The following is a 17,105-nucleotide window of genomic DNA, read 5'->3' as shown; positions in this document are numbered from 1 at the left end:
AATGGAAGAAAAACAATCGCATAATTCGAGCCTATCGGATGAAACGCTGACGAGTAAAAATGTATGGCACTGGTAGCATCCGAGCTGGAAATCATCTTTATATACCCGGGATCAACTATCAGATTATCATACAGCCAATTGTTTAGAGAAATTAAACACGATTTCTAAAGATTTTACAGATGAATTCTGGGTACAAACTTCGCTTTTGCTAAATCCTTTCACCATCGGCGGGGGGAAGAATGTTGAGAATTTTTCAACAATGCAAATCACCGCCAGAGGCTGTGTTTCACTAACCATCCGCTAGCTGGAACTTCTCATGAGATAAGCTACAATACATCCCAACACTGCACCAGCGAGAACCTGCGGCAATATGAATCGAACAAAACAGAGATACAGGTTATGATCATTCGTATTAACTCTTCATCATTGACAATCAAGTGCATGAATAAACAATGACTCATGCCGAATGAACATGAAGACGCAAATGCAGCAGACCTGCAATGGAGTATGACCAAGAGAATCCCGCAGAGGTCTAACACTAGAAACAGGGTGTTCTGGAGGTAGCTCACACACTATTTGGTTTAATAACTGCAATAAGCAACATAACGTATTGAATTAGAAAAGAAAATTACAGTAAAAACACAAGCATTGAAACAAACCAAATATACAGTAACACTTACACAACTTACACGAAACAAGTACACAGTAAACAACCACCACAATCAACTAACATTTTTTTAATCAAAGATGAAGGTTCATAACTTCAAATATAAAGGTTGGACACAAGTCCACAATCCCCAGGGTCCAGAATTTTAGGTGACGTTAACACGAAACGTGACAAAACATAATCAGTAAAGAATGAATACACCATGGATCCACTGTCGTATGGCTTTTTTTCTTTGAATAAACAGTATAGCTGTGAACATGTGTGTCTATGCAATATATGCTACAAGGATAAATAAAATAACTTGCACATAGCTTCAAAAACTTCAGGACAAAACACAGAAACGCATTTTCGACATAACTTGCATATAACATATTACTCTACATACCCCTGCCTTATCCCGGAGAAAGCAATTTTAAATGAGCAAGATGGGATTGGCCGTATTGCTACTTACGCATCAACATACTGCAACTTAAATAAATATTGAGAATCCTAATTCGTGTCTATTCATCTGCACCTATGCTAGGCGCTCCAATATTAGTCATCATTCCTTTCTAATTTGATGTGTTCAGATCATGAGAGTGAGTGAATGACAAACAAAAACAAAAGCAGTGCCTCTAATATGTGGCCATCATGATATGTCAATGTTTCCTGCCACACTTGCCAACCATAATACCTGAGGATTGCGTCTTAGGCTCCAACTATAAGGTGCTTTATAGGAACAGGAAAATGACACGAGTAAAATACATGACAAACAAGAATGTATAATATAATGTGCTATGATTTTTATCCTTAGATTCAGGAGGTATGTACGGGCTAACAGCTAGGTATTGCCTATTGGTGCCCAATAACATAGTAATATAACAAAGGTGTTGCTATTGCCAACAGAAACATTACAAAGACCACTAACTTCAAAGGAAACGATGCATACAATGCATAATAATAACTGTCTCCAGAATAGAAATGAATTTTTAAGATGTAAACGGAACAATTATCACATAGCATCCACAGAAAACAAAATAGAAGAAACTCGAACGCAAATTTGCTCAAATGGGCATATATTCAATCAGTAGCATCCCATTACCCCAAGCTTACTTAACAAACTTCACCAAACTACTCCCATTCTTTATTATTCACAAAGCATGCCGGCTACAAAATATTCTTACTTCAGCTTGACGACCAGCATGAAGTCTTACACCAGTTGCATCATACATGACCTGCAAGAAACAGTAATTTTATATACATGAAACCTAACTCCATGAGAAATTGTGCATGGCATGTAAAGTGACAAAAAAGGTTGAGAACTGAGAATAGTCGTATCATCTCTTTAAATTATAATAAGTTTTGATTGTGCTTCTCATGTTCCATCTTTGTTTAAGGTCAATTACCGCATAGAGTAACTTTCGTATCAAGGGCTTCTAATCTACACCTATAGTTCAAACATATGAAGTAGAAGACTTGCAACTTCCCAGGAAACAAAAAGACAATGGAGTGCGTTTAGATATTAAAATTGACAGAGTAAAACCATAAGAAACAACAAGTTAATAGTACCAGTACATAGATCTTAAATCTATATTATTCACTCGACAGTTCACAAATGTGTCAAAGATCAATATTCTGGTACTTATCTTTTGTTATGTTATCTTGAATCAAAGAAATTGTTGGTCCAAGCGTAGTCGATTAAGTTGTACAGAACCAATATAAATGATTCTATATACTATATAAGTGACGACAATCCAATCACAAACGGAAAGTTGATGTAGGAGTAATGAATGTGTGAAGCAAAACAAATGCAATTAAATTTAAAAATGTGACATTAATAAGAAGAACTCGGGGTATTAAATCTATAGGGAATGCAACAAGCTCAAAAAAATACAAACAAAATGGGATCGTGACATTATGTCGAGCATTTCACATGACAATCCAAAAGATTTTAAACGTGAGCATGCGAGCCTACACAAAAAGAATGAACAAAACCTGGTTAAGAGTTACATACAACGCATGCCAAAACCACGGCAATGGCAAATGCGGATCCGGTTCCTTCCTGGAAACCAATAGCAACTGCCAATGCCGTCACAGTCGCCGAATGCGATGAGGGCATTCCCCCTGACCCTAGCATTCTTCTGGAGTCCCATCGTTTCTCTTTGTACCTGCACGTCTACGAGCAAATATTTGAAAACCTGAGCAAACAAAGCTTCACTAAGCATACCCAAAATGGAAAAACAAAAGACACAGATAGAATTAACAAAACCGAAACTGAAATTCGTCTACTTTTTAACAAAACAGTGCGTGTAAATTAACCTAATCATCCAATTAACTTAAATTGTCACATAATTTCACAAAATTAAAAAGAACCCATCATTACCCATCAAGCAAATTACCTGAAAATGGAAAATTACAAATCATAGCATAAACCTACATGTTCAAATGCCGAGAGAGAGAGAGAGAGAGAGAGAGGATAATACCAGGTGGTGAAGAGCTTGAGAAACTGGGCGAGAGCGCAGGAGAGGAAGGCAGAGAGGAGGGGGAGATTGGAGGGAAGAATGGACGGCTGTGATGATGTAGATCCATTTGATGAGGCATCAGCAGCGGTGATTACCTCGTCCATGGAAGCGCCGATTACCTCGTCCGTTGTTGCAGCCTGGTTGCGTCCCCAAAGCTGGAACCCGGTTCGGATTCTGGCTCTCAATAGACGTTAAAAAAAAAGAAAGTTCTGACTCCATAAACAAGTCGAATTATTTTTTTAAGTAATTATGGGAGCAACTTATACGAGACATGTTTATCTGTACCGTAATATCATGGCATTTAGAATTATAATATGTTTAGAGAAAAATTTTCATATAATAATGCATTATTAAACTGTGATATCAAGTAAAATTAAACACGTTGATCAATTCATGTATTTTAATCTGGTTTTTTTTCTTAATGAGTCGGGTCCGAAGGATAAAAAAACACAGATGGTGATTGAATTGGGAGAAAGAGTATGTATTAAAAAATTACAACATAATTAAATAACAGCGTAAGGCATGAAAAATTTCCACTCTTATTACATAATGTAGTCTTTATATTTACTCAATCTATGACAGGGCTTACGTTGAAACTTGGAAGTGATAGGTTGGTGCGGGGAGAGGCCGCAAATGAGAACGAATTTTAGAGGGCCGTGTGAATTGACCCGAAACCTTATGTAATGTTGACGTATTTCAAACAGAAAACGACATGCCCTTCTCCACTAACATAGAATGATACTTTGCAGCGCTAAAATATACTAGAGCTCGTTTGGAATTATTTTTAAAATAATTAAAAACGTTTTTAGTGAAAATATTTTAATATCAATCTTTAATAAAAATTTAAGTGGATCTTCAAAAACACTTGGCGTGCTTCCTACAAGAAGCATCCATCTAGTACTTCTTCCAAATAACAATTGAAGTGCTTTTTGAACTCAAAATCTATTTCACCAAAAACACTTTCAAATATTACTATGCTTCCTCTTTTGTAGTTAAGTTCAAATCATTTATCGCTCTGTCCAAAAAAATAAAAAATAAAAAAATGTGAGATCATATTAAAAAAAGAAAATTGGAACTTTGTCTTCCTGAACTAAAATATCATGAGTATTAGTCATTGAACTTGTCAAATATAGAACAATGGGCATCTAGATAACTTGTTAGAACTTATGTAACTTATTTGCTCCTTTAACTCTTTATTTTGGATGAAAGTTGTAACCGTGTTATCTAAAAAGGTTGTTGCTCCACATTGCGACAAGCTCAAAAAATTCATCAAAATTTATTTGGTATAATATCTCTTATTGTTGGTTACATGTTCAATTTACCAAACTTTAGCGTTGGATACCAATATATAGGCGTTTAGGTACAAGCTTTAGAAACAAGGATAATGCAGCGATGTAGTGAAACTGGCATGAAGACCCCATTTTTTATGGTCACCGCCCACACCCATGTGAGCAAGACATAGACAATGGATAAGGTGATTGTCCTTGGTGGATATTCTGGGGCATGTCCTTTACTTTTTAGGACCACCACTTTTTGCTTTGCAAAGCACTTTGGGCCCTCTACGTCCTTGGATGTTCTGGTGCATGGACTTTGATTTTAAGGACGACGACTTAGACTACTATTTTTTTTTTTTTTTAATTAACTGTTATTGGAAGAAAAGAGGAGAGTTCGAACTATTATAAAAAAAAAGACGAGAAAGTTTAGAATTCAAAATGCATAGATAAAAAACTTAACATTCTATTCATTAAGATATTGAACTACATGCACTACTAGTTCCTCTTTAGTTTGGGAGAACCATATAATGCCATCTATGCAAGTTGAGCCTTGAGCTCCAACTTATGTACAAATGAAAATGAATTCCGTAGTACAAAATGACTAACTTGGACATCAAGAAATTGATTAAAAAAAAAACTACAAGCTTGATGATGAGGAATGAGGATCCTTTGTGGATCCTCTTAAGGATTCTCCAATCACCTTCGTTTATTGTACATCGTACGGTCAACTTTCGTTAGATGTTGTTTATATTCAATTTTAAATTAAAAAATTATAATAATATATAACCATACAATATGCGATAAACGAATATGATTGAAAGATTTCCGTAATTAAAGAATCCTCACAAAAAGATCTCTGGATCCTCTTTCGACGATGAGGGTGGTTAGGCTCCTAAATACTTGAAAGGTACAGTACATCATCAATGGTAGGTTTGAAGTTACAAGTCCACCTCATCCAAAACACAACAGTAGAATGATTCCCTCAAGCTAACTCTAATGGTGGGCTAAAAATCAAATTATTCCCCAAAATTTCATCCCAAACCCAATCCAACCCAAGGGGAAAATTTAGGCTAAATACTAAATGCTAAACCAAGATCAAATTCCTTCCCAAATTTAGCCCAGAAATCGGAGCCCACTCCACCTAATATTTATCGAAATTTAATTTTTTTAGATTAAAATGTTCATAAAATTAATTTATGATAGTTTACATATTTTTTTTTTTTTAAATTAATTTAACAAAAAAAATTGCCTAAGTTCATTAATTAATAATTCCGGGCTAAAATTTTAGACTAAAAAGGTTGGAGCAGAAAAATTATTTCTGGATTAAAAGTTAAATTTTTTGAGCTAAAATATTTAATTTTTACTCCAAGTATTGAAGATGGTCTCATGGATCACGAATTCTAAATTTTTATTTCAATTAAAATTTGTGTGCTTGCTTTGTGGAATGTGGATGGTGGACCGTCTACTTGCAAATTTCGTACTCGGCTCTAATTTTTTAATATTAAAATCCGCTGCCATGGTCAAATCACTGTTGAATTATCAACAGGCAGCCTTACACGTGTTTGTTTGCACGCATTAGAATATTCACCGTCTATCGTTAGTGGGTCCCTCCAAGTGGGATTAGTTATATTTTTATATTTATTTTTTCTTTTTTAGAGGCTCAGTATGGTCAAATTAAGGTTTTTATTTTAATTTTTTTAACAAAAAATGGTATTTGGAATTGACTCCCTCCATTAATCTCAAAATTGATCAATACTTTACTATCAAACATCAATTTGGCCGTTTTATTCAACAACTACCAATACTTGACTATTCAAATTATAAATATGAGTTTCTACTCAAAATTATTATAATTATAGCACCTATAAATATCGTCTATGCTAGAAACAATTAAAACCAAAGTCGTTAAGTTATTGAATTGTGTAAAAACAGATGAATTGAATTAATAAAAACATTACAAACTGTCTTTGTATTTGGTACAATAGATTGACCGAACGACTTTAGTTTTAATATTTTTGCAGATATGATATTTACAAAGTGATTCATAATATGAATAGTTCTGACCATAAGCACAAAACTCTATGATTTAAACACGAAAATTTTTTAGCAGGAATCTCTACTCATCCTTGAGTAGCCTGACATTATCCCCCCATTTTGTTAGTGTGCTAATGCAGTAGAAATGTTAAATAATTGTTCTTTCAATTAAAACTAAAGTTGTTAAGTTATTCAAATAGGAAGAGGATCCTCTTCGAATTCACTTTATAAGAATCCTAGATATTCTCACATCCTAACTGTTCATAGTAAATTGTACGGCTAATTTTTGTTAGGTACTATTTGTGTTTAAATTTAAATAAAAAATAATTTATAATCGCACTATATGTGATGAATGATTAAAATATGAGGATTTCTAGAATCCCTACAAGTTAGATTCGAATGGAATCCAAATCCATTCAAATAATCATCTTTTAGAATATACGCTCTTTCTGAGTGGTGGGGTCCTTTAAGTGGGATTAGATTAGATTTTTTAATTTTTTAATCCTTTTTCCTGGTTTTTGGGGCCAATAAAGAATTAAATAATGACAATATCCAGAATTTTCTAAAGCGGGAAGCTTCGGAGATGAAGTGAGAATTTTGGGTTTTGTGGATTGGGACGTTGAGATGTTGTCCTTGCGGTTGAGAAATTTCCTAAGGTGGACGTTTGCGTTTGTGATAAAACAAAAGGTAGGTTACTTTACGAGGAAGGGAATTATTATGAAAAAAAGTATTAGTTACATTATGATTATACTAGCGTTTTACCATATCCATATTCTAATGATAATTGGCTATTTTTATTTTATTATTTAATTTTTTGGTTTAACAATATATTTTTTATTTTTTTTATTTTAGTTGTGTTAGTTATTATTGTTTTTTGTTAAAATATATTTTAAAAAATAATAAACTTATCCTGTGTGGGGTTTTTTGGTGAATCTTTTTATTTTTTTGAAATTCAATGGAAAATGGGCAATTTAGGTATAAGCTATACTGTTCTACTTTCTTTCTATATACATGACTAATACGGAAACGTAGTTTGCTTAAATTGGCTAGAGTATTATCCCCAAAATACACCACACCAAACAATCCAAGGCCACGAAAATCCCCAAAATGCTAATACATACCCCACGGTGGACGGTACACCCACAGCCACGAAGACCCCCATCTTCTCCCCACCCCTATAAATCCACCCCCTCATCTCCTCCACACACCCCACTCACTCCCCTAAATCCCCAAATCTCCGTCTGGGTTTTTCGATTCAGTTCGAAACAGGCGATCCTCACCCTTCTGGTTTGTTTTCCTATCTGGGTTTTATCTGAGGAAGAAGAAAGGAAGGTGTTTGATCATTTTTTGGTATATTTTTAGGGGTAAGACCCAGGTTCGACGAGTTGTAGACATCACGGCTATACACGGAGCTCCTCGGCCGCTCATTCATGTCCGGGCTGTACGACGAAAGGGTTGTGTAATTGAGAGCAGCCCTTCGCCGCACGGCGGGCGTGGTGCCTTGCCTTCCGAAGGCGGTAGCCCCTCCGACCTGCTCTTCCTCGCTGGTGGCGGTTCTGCTTCCTCTGTTTTTCTCTTCTGCTTATATTAGCTTTTTAAGACTTTCTTGGTTAGATTCTTAGGAGATTTTAGAGATTTTTTTCTTCTATAAAGCGCACGAGTAGATCGTATTGTTGTTTTCGGGTGGTTTTGGGTTTGGTGGTGTCTGATTTTACTGGGAATTAAAAAAGAGAGAGAGACAGAGAGAAGGGGAGGGAGCATGATGTTGAGGATCAAGAGGGTTCCCACCGTCGTTTCGAATTACCAGAAAGATGAGGCGGAGGAGGGTGCTCGCCGCGTCGAGGGTTGTGGCCGCAATTGCCTTAACCAATGTTGCATTCCAGGTATTTGTTGAAATGCCCTCCACTTTGAATTTGAATTTCTGTGCTTTATTTGTTATGCACTTGAATAGGTGTTTTGTAAAACAAGCCTCCCTATGTGATAAGTTGTCAAGAAAATTCTTCATTTGTTGATTGGTGTTTTTTTTATTGGTTCTGGCATTGTTCTTATCTGGGTATTTGTCAATTATTCGAAATATACGGGGTCGGAGTAGTATTAAAGATTCTAGCTTCTTTTTTTTCTTTTTTTCTTTTTTTTTTTAAATTTATTTTATGGGATTTGAAGAAAATGATTTTATGTTGGGTTCTCATGGTTTTTCGCTTGGTATAGGCTCTAGTTATGACTGGGTTTTGTACCAATTTCGGTTTGTGTAGGGGCAAAACTTCCATTGTATGCCTTCAAGAAGCGGAACGTGAATAATGGTGACACGGGTGTGCCCGGACATGACAAAAGAGAGCCTCCCGTTGCGTTTCTTGACTCGCTGCTTCTCGGGCAGGTAAATTGATATACTGGAGATGAAGAATGATCACCAGATTTGTTTATTACCTTTTGTGTTTAGCAATTATTTTGGAGTACAATTGCTTACCATTTAATGGTACAGTGGGAGGATCGCATGCAGAGAGGGCTATTTCGCTATGATGTCACTGCTTGTGAAACCAAGGTGTATTCACTTACTTTTCCTCAATTTTGTAGCTTTTGTAAATGGGAATTGGAATTCGAGCTGAGGAACAATGTGTATGTACTATGTACTTATTTGGCATATGGGGACCAATTTCTTTGATAATTGGGTGTAGGTGATCGCAGGGCAATATGGTTTCATTGCCCAGCTGAATGAGGGTCGCCATCTTAAGAAGAGACCAACTGAGTTTCGAGTTGATAAGGTCCTCCAGCCCTTTGATAGCAGCAAGTTTAACTTCACTAAAGTTGGACAAGAGGAGGTTCTATTCCAGTTTGAAGCCAGTGAAGATGGTGAAGTTCACTTTTTCCCTAGTGCACCCATTGATGTTGAAAATTCTCCGAGTGTTGTTGCCATTAATGTAAGCTCTTTCTCCTTGTGCATTATTTGTTGTTAACAAGGTATTTGAGAAAAAGGTATTTATCGTTTACTGTCCCCCAATTAACAGGTCAGTCCTATTGAATATGGCCATGTGCTGTTGATTCCTCGTATTTTTGAGCGTTTGCCACAAAGGATTGACCGGGAAAGCTTCTTGCTTGCACTTCACATGGCGGCTGAAGCTGGGAGTCCTTACTTTCGATTGGGTTACAACAGCTTGGGTGCATTTGCTACCATCAATCACCTTCACTTCCAGGTTTCTAACTCCATACTTTTCTAGCAAGCTGTCGTTAATTATTGGATTCAGCTTCTGATGGGTTCACTATTTATAGTTGTCACTCAAACAAATTTTCTTCCGTTTATAGGCTTACTTCTTGGACGTGACCTTTCCCATTGAGAAGGCTCCTACCAAGAAAATATCCACTCTGAATGCTGAGGTGAAGGTCTCTGAGCTTCTGAACTATCCTGTCAGAGGTCTTGTTTTTGAGGGTGGAAAGACTATGGAAGATTTGTCTTACACCGTCTCTGATGCCTGCATATGCCTTCAAGAAAACAACATACCGTACAATGTCCTTATCTCTGATTGTGGAAAGCGAATCTTTCTCCTGCCACAGGTATATAGTCAATGAAACTCAAATGCTTCGTAAGTAATATTTTTGTTGTACATAGGCTGTTTCACTCACCTCCATGCATATCGTATGAAATGCAGTGTTATGCTGAGAAACAAGCTCTCGGAGAAGTGAGTGCAGAGATTCTGGATACACAGGTGAATCCAGCGGTGTGGGAAATTAGTGGGCATATGGTCTTGAAGAGGAAAAAGGACTACGATGAGGCTTCAGATGAAAATGCTTGGAAGCTCCTGGCAGAGGTTTCCCTTTCTGAAGAGAGGTTCCAAGAAGTGAATGCTCTTATTTTCGAACGTATTGCTTCTGGTAATAATGGGAATGAAAATTTGCCGGAGGATCCAGAAGTTAAGCCTCGTTCTCATGAAGAAGTCGACACTACCATTAACAAAAGCTCGCGCACTGCTCTGGTGAGTGGGACACAAGAATGCATTGTTCTGCAGTAAATGAGCAGATTAGTGGGTGTTTACAATGTGAATCTAGTATTGCAGTATTCCATTTGGGTTAATGTCTGTACCTTTATTGGATGCTAGCCGATGCCTAAATAAGCAAAATTGGTTTTGCATAGTCGGCTGTTCATAGTTTGCAGTGTTTGTGTATTCTGCATAACAACTTCGATCTATTTGTTTAGGGTGCTTTATGGATATGTAAAATCCCTTGTAGTGGTTACTATTGTGGGTGAATAATGTTATTATTGGCAGTTGTTTGTTTATTGTATTTTAGGGTTTCGGGTTGTATGCATGACTGAGGTTGATTTCTTAGTGACATGTTGTCAACTCCTTAATACATGGGGTTGGTATTCTTTCCAAAGTATGGTGTAAGGATTTCAAGGATGGGTTGTCATCCTCACTTTAGCTAAGTTATGGGCTAAAGTGATGGTCTTAACCCTACTCTTGTCTTACCATACCTTGTCTTGTCCCATGCCTCTTATTTTAATTGCCTCTCACGGGTCTAGGGCAGGAACCAAGGGATTGTGTTTTGCTTCTCCCGTGTGACTTCTCTTCGTAGTTCCTTATAAGAGTGTTCTCACTCTCTTGTAATCTTTACAATGAATATACAAGAAAATCTTTGAAAAGCAACATGGTATCAGAGCAGAAACTTTAACCTGCTCCTGCTATACTGCTTTCCTTAGTTTTCACTCTCAAAAATGTCTCAAGAAAATCCGGCAGCTTCAACAGCTGACAGCTCCTCGGAAATTTCCTCCGTAAATGCACAGGAAGTGGATGTCAATCCAAATCAAAGGTTAAGCTCAGTCGTATTAAATGAGTTCAATTACTTGCCATGGTCGAGAGCTGTATCGTTGGCGTTGGGTGGCAGGTCCAAGTTAGGGTTCATAAATGGAAGCATCAAAGTCCCTGAGGCTTCCTCATCAAACTATGAATCCTGGCTGAGCAAGGATCAGCTAGTTATGTCATGGCTCCTGAAGTCCATGGAGCGAAAGTTAGCTGAAATTTTCAGCTACTCAGAATCCTCTTATCAACTATGGGAAGCAGTCAAGGAAATGTATGGCAGCCAAAATAATGTTGCACGGGTCTTCCAACTAAAGAAGGACATCTCCGATTTGCAACAAGATGGTAAGTCGTTCGTGCAACTCCTGGGAAGCATGAAGACCATGTGGAACGAGTTGGAAACCTATCGCCCTCATACAACTTATGCAGTGCTGTTACGAAAGAGGGCAGAAGAAGACAAGATATTCCAACTCTTGTCCAGTCTTGACTCTACATATGAAGATCTGCGATGTCACATGCTCATGAACACAGAACTACCCTCCTTTCCTAGTGTGTGTGCAACTATTCAACGTGAGGAAGTAAGAAGGAAAGTCATGAACATGAGTACAATGCCAAATGTACCAGAATCTAGGGCATATGTAACCAACGAAAGAAGGTACAAAGGAAAACACCCTCACCTAAAGTGTCAACACTGCAATAACACAAGCCATGTTAGGGATACTTGCTGGATTTTACATCCAGAATTAAAGCCTGACTTCATGAAGGGTGTACAAAGGGTGAATCGTGCTCCACATCGAGCAAATCATGCATCCACCTCCATCTCCAACAAGTCAGATTCATTCAAGAACTTCACAGCATATCCGACAGAACTCATGAATGAGTTCATGTCATTTCTTCAAGGCAAGAAAGGAGGTGCTCAAAGAGACAGTACTCATAACATGGAAGAAGGAACATTGACAGCAATGCTTGGCAAGTTTACAGGGTTCTTGACAGACACAAATCCTGTGCCCCAAGAAGACATGTCAGGTATTATAAAAGCCTTTAAAACTGCACTCAAATTAAATATGTTACATGATTTTTGGGTTATAGATTCAGGTGCCACAGATCACATGACCAACCATGTGTTTGATTCTCAAAAATTTGAAAGATTAACCAAACCTTCTCAAGTCTTAATAGCAGATGGAAATCAAGTAAAGGTTTTAGGGAGAGAAAAAATCAAGTTGATGTCTAATGAAATAGAGTCTGTCGCTTTATATGTTCCATCCTTTTCATTCCAACTTCTATCTGTGGGAAGGATCACAAACACCTTGAATTGTTTAGCCATTTTCTCTCCTCACAATGTGATTGTTCAGGACTGTGCCACCAAAAGGATGATTGGTGAAGGGTTCTACTTAGATGGTCTCTATTACCTGTCAAAGAGCAATCCCAAGGGTTTTCAAGCCAAGCTAAACTCTACTCGTGATACTTGGTTGTGGCATCAACGTTTAGCACATCCTTCCTCTCCCATTCTGTCAGCTTTATTCCCAAAGTTAGGAAAGGATGATATAATCTGTGAAACTTGTCACTTGTCTAAAGACACTAGATTATCTTCTAAATCCTCTCTTTCTAGAACCAGTAAGTGTTTTGAACTAGTTCATTCCGATGTTTGGGGACCAACTAGTGAATCTTTTGATGGTTACAAGTATTTTGTGATTTTTGTGGATGACTTCTCTCGAGTCACCTGGTTGTACCTGCTAAAATCTAAGAGTAAAGTTGTAGAAGTTTTTAAAGATTTCCATAACCTTGTAAAAAACCATTTCTCATCTCAAATACAGACCTTACGATCTGATAATGGCACTGAATACATGTCCCATATCATGAAACATTATTTGAGTGCTCATGGCATTATGCATCAAACGAGTTGCGTTGGAACCCCTCAACAAAATGGGGTAGCCGAACGTAAAAACCGTGATCTCCTTGAGAAAACTAGGGCACTGATGTTGCAAATGCATGTACCAAAGAGGTTTTGGTCCCAAGGTGTTATGACAGCAGCATACATCATCAACAGGTTACCTAGTCGAGTCTTGGATCTCAAGTCTCCCCTAGAGGTCCTGAAAGGAAGAAAAATCGATATATCTCACCTTAAAGTGTTTGGTTGCATTTGTTTTGTGCATGTTCAATCTCAATACTGAGATAAATTGGATCCCAGGTCTGCTAAATGTGTCTTTCTGGGTTATTCTTCCACTCAAAAGGGATATAAGTGCTATAACCCCCAACTAAGGAAAGTGATTGTGTCCAAAGATGTTAGATTCCATGAGTCTAACTATTTTTTCAATAGAACAAGTGACATCATAGACCAAGGGGATGACATTCTGAACCTGTTCCCATTACCAAGAATCGGACCTAAGGATCTACATCACCAAGAGCTCAGTCATGACAACACTGATACTAGTCTTCAAAACCCTCAGCCTGATGGGTTCATACAAGATGAAGACAGTGAGAACCAAGAAGGCTCTCAAGATGTGGCTGAAAGGTTACACGAGAATGAGCCATCTCTCCTAGAACCTCGACGCAATCCCCGTCGAGATAGGCAGCCTCCCACCAGGTTTCAAGATTTTAATATATACAAACCAAAGCATCCAATGTCAAGTTATGTTTCATATCAAATGGTAACTTCTTCGCATGCTGCCTTTCTTAACAACATCTCTAGTTACAGGGAGCCTCAAAGTTTCCATGAGGCTAGTAACCAGGAAGTGTGGCAAGAAGCAATGCGAGATGAACTCAAAGCTCTAGACCAGCACAACACCTGGAGCATCACCAAACTTCCAAAAGGAAAAAGGGCAGTGGGGTGTAAGTGGATCTATAAGATCAAGTTCAATGCAGATGGTTCAATCGAGAGACATAAAGCAAGGCTAGTGGCTCGGGGATTCACTCAAACGTTTGAGGTGGACTATAAAGAAACTTTCGCACCTGTTGCAAAAATGAACTCAGTAAGGGTGTTGCTGTCTGTTGCTGTCAATAAAGGTTGGTCTATGTACCAAATGGACGTAAAGAACGCTTTTCTTCACGGTGATCTGGAAGAAGAAGTTTACATGCGATTGCCACCTGGACATCCTCAAAGTCAGGTCCTTGATATGGTGTGTAAGTTACATAAGTCCATTTATGGACTGAAGCAATCGCCTCGAGCTTGGTATGCTAAACTAAGTTCAGTCCTTCACAGTGCTGGTTTCAAAAGAAGTGGAGCTGATTCTTCATTATTTGTTCGTATTGGAACTGATGGCACATTAGTGGTGTTGATTTATGTGGACGATTTAATAATTACTGGTGATAATGCAGTCGAAATCTTCAAACTCAAACAGTCACTACAACAAAAGTTTGCTATCAAAGATCTTGGGGTGTTAAAATATTTCCTTGGGATTGAAATGGCATCTTCTGACAAGGGATTATTTCTTAATCAACGGAAATATGTCATAGATCTCCTCAAGGATGCTAACATGAGTGAGTCCAAGCCTGCCACTACTCCTCTCGATAGCAAGCTCAAACTTAACATGGGTGGAACTCCACTCTCGGACATCAGTTCATATCAGAGGCTTGTTGGTAAGCTAATCTACTTAACAATCACCAGACCCGATATCTCATATGCAGTGAGCATTGTCAGTCAATTCATGCACTCTCCTTCCATCGATCATTTGAATCTTGTAAAGAGAATCCTAAGTTATTTGAAAGGGTCTGTTGGTCGTGGTATTCTCATGACAAAAAATGATCACACTCACATCATGGGGTACTGTGATGCAGATTGGGCAGGTAATGCCATTGATCGTAAATCCACGAGTGGTTACTGCACCTTCGTTGGTGGAAATTTGGTCACCTGGAAGAGTAAAAAATAAACTGTCATCGCCAGATCCAGTGCCGAAGCTGAGTATCGTGCAATGGCTTCAACAACATGTGAATTAGTCTGGCTCAAGGGTCTTCTAAGTGATTTAGGGTTTTCTGCAACTCTTCCTATGTCTCTATTCTGTGACAACCAAGCTGCCATGCACATAGCCTCCAATCCCGTGTTTCACGAATGAACGAATCACATTGAAGTTGACTGTCATTACATTCGTGAGCAGGTGCAATCACAAGTAATCCAGACACATTACACCAGAAGCACCGAACAACTGGCTGACATCCTCACAAAGCCCTTACCCTCTCATCAGTTTCAGCGTCTTCTTTCCAAGCTCGGATCCATCAACCTTCTGGATCCAGCTTGAGGGGGAGTATTGGCAGTTGTTTGTTTATTGTATTTTAGGGTTTCGGGTTGTATGCATGGCTGAGGTTGATTTCTTAGTGACATGTTGTCAACTTCTTAATACATGGGGTTGGTATTCTTTCCAAAGTATGGTGTAAGGATTTCAAGGATGGGTTGTCATCCTCACTTTAGCTAAGTTATGGGCTAAAGTGATGGTCTTAACCCTACTCTTGTCTTACCATACCTTGTCTTGTCCCATGCCTCTTATTTTAATTGCCTCTCACGGGTCTAAGGCAGGAACCAAGGGATTGTGTTTTGCTTCTCCCGTGTGACTTCTCTTCGTAGTTCTTTATAAGAGTGTTCTCACTCTCTTGTAATCTTTACAATGAATATACAAGAAAATCTTTGAAAAGCAACAGTTATGTTCTGTGTATATAACGGTGTCATGTCGGTTATGCTTTACCCCATCCTGGTCCAAAGATTTTTCGGTATGCATAAAACACAAGTATGTACATCACGTGTTATGAAATAAGTGAAGCGACGTTGAAAAATATTTTTTAAAATGGGCATATTGGTTATGACATTTAATTATATTATAATTCGTGATGTATTACTTTGATCCCTTAGTTTTATAATTGACTGCATGAAGGAAAATAAGAAGTTTCTATCCAAGTGTGATCTGATAATGACCCTATTAGTTAACGTGTTGATCCCAACTTATTATTTTCGAATCATTAGATTAATAGATAGTGTAAGAAATTATCAAGTCTAATTTTTACTCAAGTGTTTGCATGTGAATGAATTTGCATTTATGGTCATTTGATTCTTTGATTATTTCATTCGTCTTTGTTACATTTAAATTATAATTTAATTGTTATCCAAAAAAGTTGCCCACAACTAAATCTAAATGCATGGGTCACACACGAAAATAGGTGGCGCCGACTCTAGCATGGGGTTTTCAATCCTGCTAAAAAATCGGTGGCGCCAACTCTAGCTTTGGTTGGGTCAGTTGCCAATTTCCCTTTTCTTCCTTTGTCTCTTCTTTTCCCTTCTCTGATGCTTTTTCCTCTGCTCTACATCTCAATCTATCTTCCTCTTTTTACTTTACTGGCATCCCTTCCTATCGTTCATCTAAGCTTTGATCTTCAGTCATACTTCCCATCAAGATGGTGCGTAGAGTTCTAGTTTCTTTACTTTGTGGATGTGCACAGAAGGCTATTTAGGGTTGGATGATGAGTTTGGCAAGGCAATGTTTGGTGATGGGCATATATTTGCGCCAGTCAAGATGCACTATTTTGGCGGAGGCGGAAGCAGCAGGTTTACCGGTTTTATTTTTTTCTGTCTTTGGGCCTTAGCTGTTTGGTTGGGCTCTTATTGGTTTGTTTGGTTGACCCTTTTTTTTTGTTTATTTATGTTTCTCTTCTGAGCCTTTTATATGTAAATCTAGGACACGTTTACGTAACCGTAATCGGAATCAATTTACGGAATTGGATTTCGATTATGGGATACACCTTTGTTTACGTAATCTTGGGGAATCAAAATACATATGGGGTCCACACACATTAAGGAATCCAACTCCTAATTTTGGAGGAATTGGACTCCCTACATGAGGGAGGTATTTCAATTCCTTGACAC

General features: G+C 37.9%; 3 protein-coding genes across 5 annotated transcripts; 2 read left to right on the top strand and 1 right to left on the bottom strand.

Annotated features, from left to right (window-relative positions):
- Positions 1–78: 78 nt before the first annotated feature.
- LOC137742232 (uncharacterized) lies at positions 79–3,416 on the bottom strand. 2 transcript variants are annotated; one of them, XM_068482042.2, is made up of 5 exons: positions 3,130–3,412; positions 2,661–2,814; positions 1,831–1,881; positions 496–588; positions 79–360 (listed from the first exon to the last, which is right to left on the bottom strand). In XM_068482042.2, the coding sequence occupies exons 1-5, from the start codon at positions 3,270–3,272 to the stop codon at positions 301–303; spliced, it is 501 nt and encodes a 166-aa protein (XP_068338143.1). In that variant the 5' UTR covers positions 3,273–3,412; the 3' UTR covers positions 79–300. The 2 variants fall into 2 exon arrangements, with proteins under 2 accessions (XP_068338143.1, XP_088536100.1); XM_088679974.1 differs by lacking the exon at positions 1,831–1,881 and having other exon boundaries at positions 3,130–3,416.
- Positions 3,417–7,439: 4,023 nt separating this feature from the next.
- Positions 7,440–16,033, top strand: LOC137741466 (GDP-L-galactose phosphorylase 1). Of its 2 annotated transcripts, none has more exons than XM_068481172.2 (8): positions 7,440–8,359; positions 8,729–8,850; positions 8,956–9,015; positions 9,149–9,391; positions 9,479–9,664; positions 9,774–10,022; positions 10,118–10,718; positions 15,890–16,033. In XM_068481172.2, exons 1-7 carry the CDS (start codon positions 8,236–8,238, stop codon positions 10,475–10,477), a joined length of 1,344 nt encoding a protein of 447 aa, XP_068337273.2. In that variant the 5' UTR covers positions 7,440–8,235; the 3' UTR covers positions 10,478–10,718; positions 15,890–16,033. The 2 variants fall into 2 exon arrangements, with proteins under 2 accessions (XP_068337273.2, XP_088536721.1); XM_088680595.1 differs by having other exon boundaries at positions 7,685–8,359; positions 8,685–8,850.
- LOC148693142 (uncharacterized) lies at positions 11,294–13,096 on the top strand. The gene is made up of 2 exons (XM_088680596.1): positions 11,294–12,286; positions 12,613–13,096. The coding sequence occupies exons 1-2, from the start codon at positions 11,440–11,442 to the stop codon at positions 12,639–12,641; spliced, it is 876 nt and encodes a 291-aa protein (XP_088536722.1). The 5' UTR covers positions 11,294–11,439; the 3' UTR covers positions 12,642–13,096.
- Positions 16,034–17,105: the final 1,072 nt, after the last annotated feature.

The sequence above is a fragment of the Pyrus communis genome, chromosome 11, assembly GCF_041283825.1.
Source record: "Pyrus communis isolate YQ-2024b chromosome 11, ASM4128382v1, whole genome shotgun sequence".
Lineage (NCBI taxonomy): Eukaryota > Viridiplantae > Streptophyta > Magnoliopsida > Rosales > Rosaceae > Pyrus > Pyrus communis.
This window is presented reverse-complemented; position numbering and strand designations above follow the sequence as displayed.

Coding starts and splice junctions, on each gene's coding strand:
- LOC137742232 (XM_068482042.2), bottom strand. CDS start 3,272: ATGGACGAGGTAATCACCGCTGCTGATGCCTCATCAAATGGATCTACA. Junction 1,882..2,660: donor CCGTGGTTTTGGCATGCGTT/GTATGTAACTCT, acceptor TGTTTCTTGCAG/GTCATGTATGATGCAACTGG. Junction 361..495: donor TTGGTCATACTCCATTGCAG/GTCTGCTGCATT, acceptor ATATTGCCGCAG/GTTCTCGCTGGTGCAGTGTT.
- LOC137741466 (XM_068481172.2), top strand. CDS start 8,236: ATGATGTTGAGGATCAAGAGGGTTCCCACCGTCGTTTCGAATTACCAG. Junction 9,392..9,478: donor CGAGTGTTGTTGCCATTAAT/GTAAGCTCTTTC, acceptor CCCAATTAACAG/GTCAGTCCTATTGAATATGG. Junction 10,023..10,117: donor GAATCTTTCTCCTGCCACAG/GTATATAGTCAA, acceptor TATGAAATGCAG/TGTTATGCTGAGAAACAAGC.
- LOC148693142 (XM_088680596.1), top strand. CDS start 11,440: ATGTCATGGCTCCTGAAGTCCATGGAGCGAAAGTTAGCTGAAATTTTC. Junction 12,287..12,612: donor GCCCCAAGAAGACATGTCAG/GTATTATAAAAG, acceptor GTGATTGTTCAG/GACTGTGCCACCAAAAGGAT.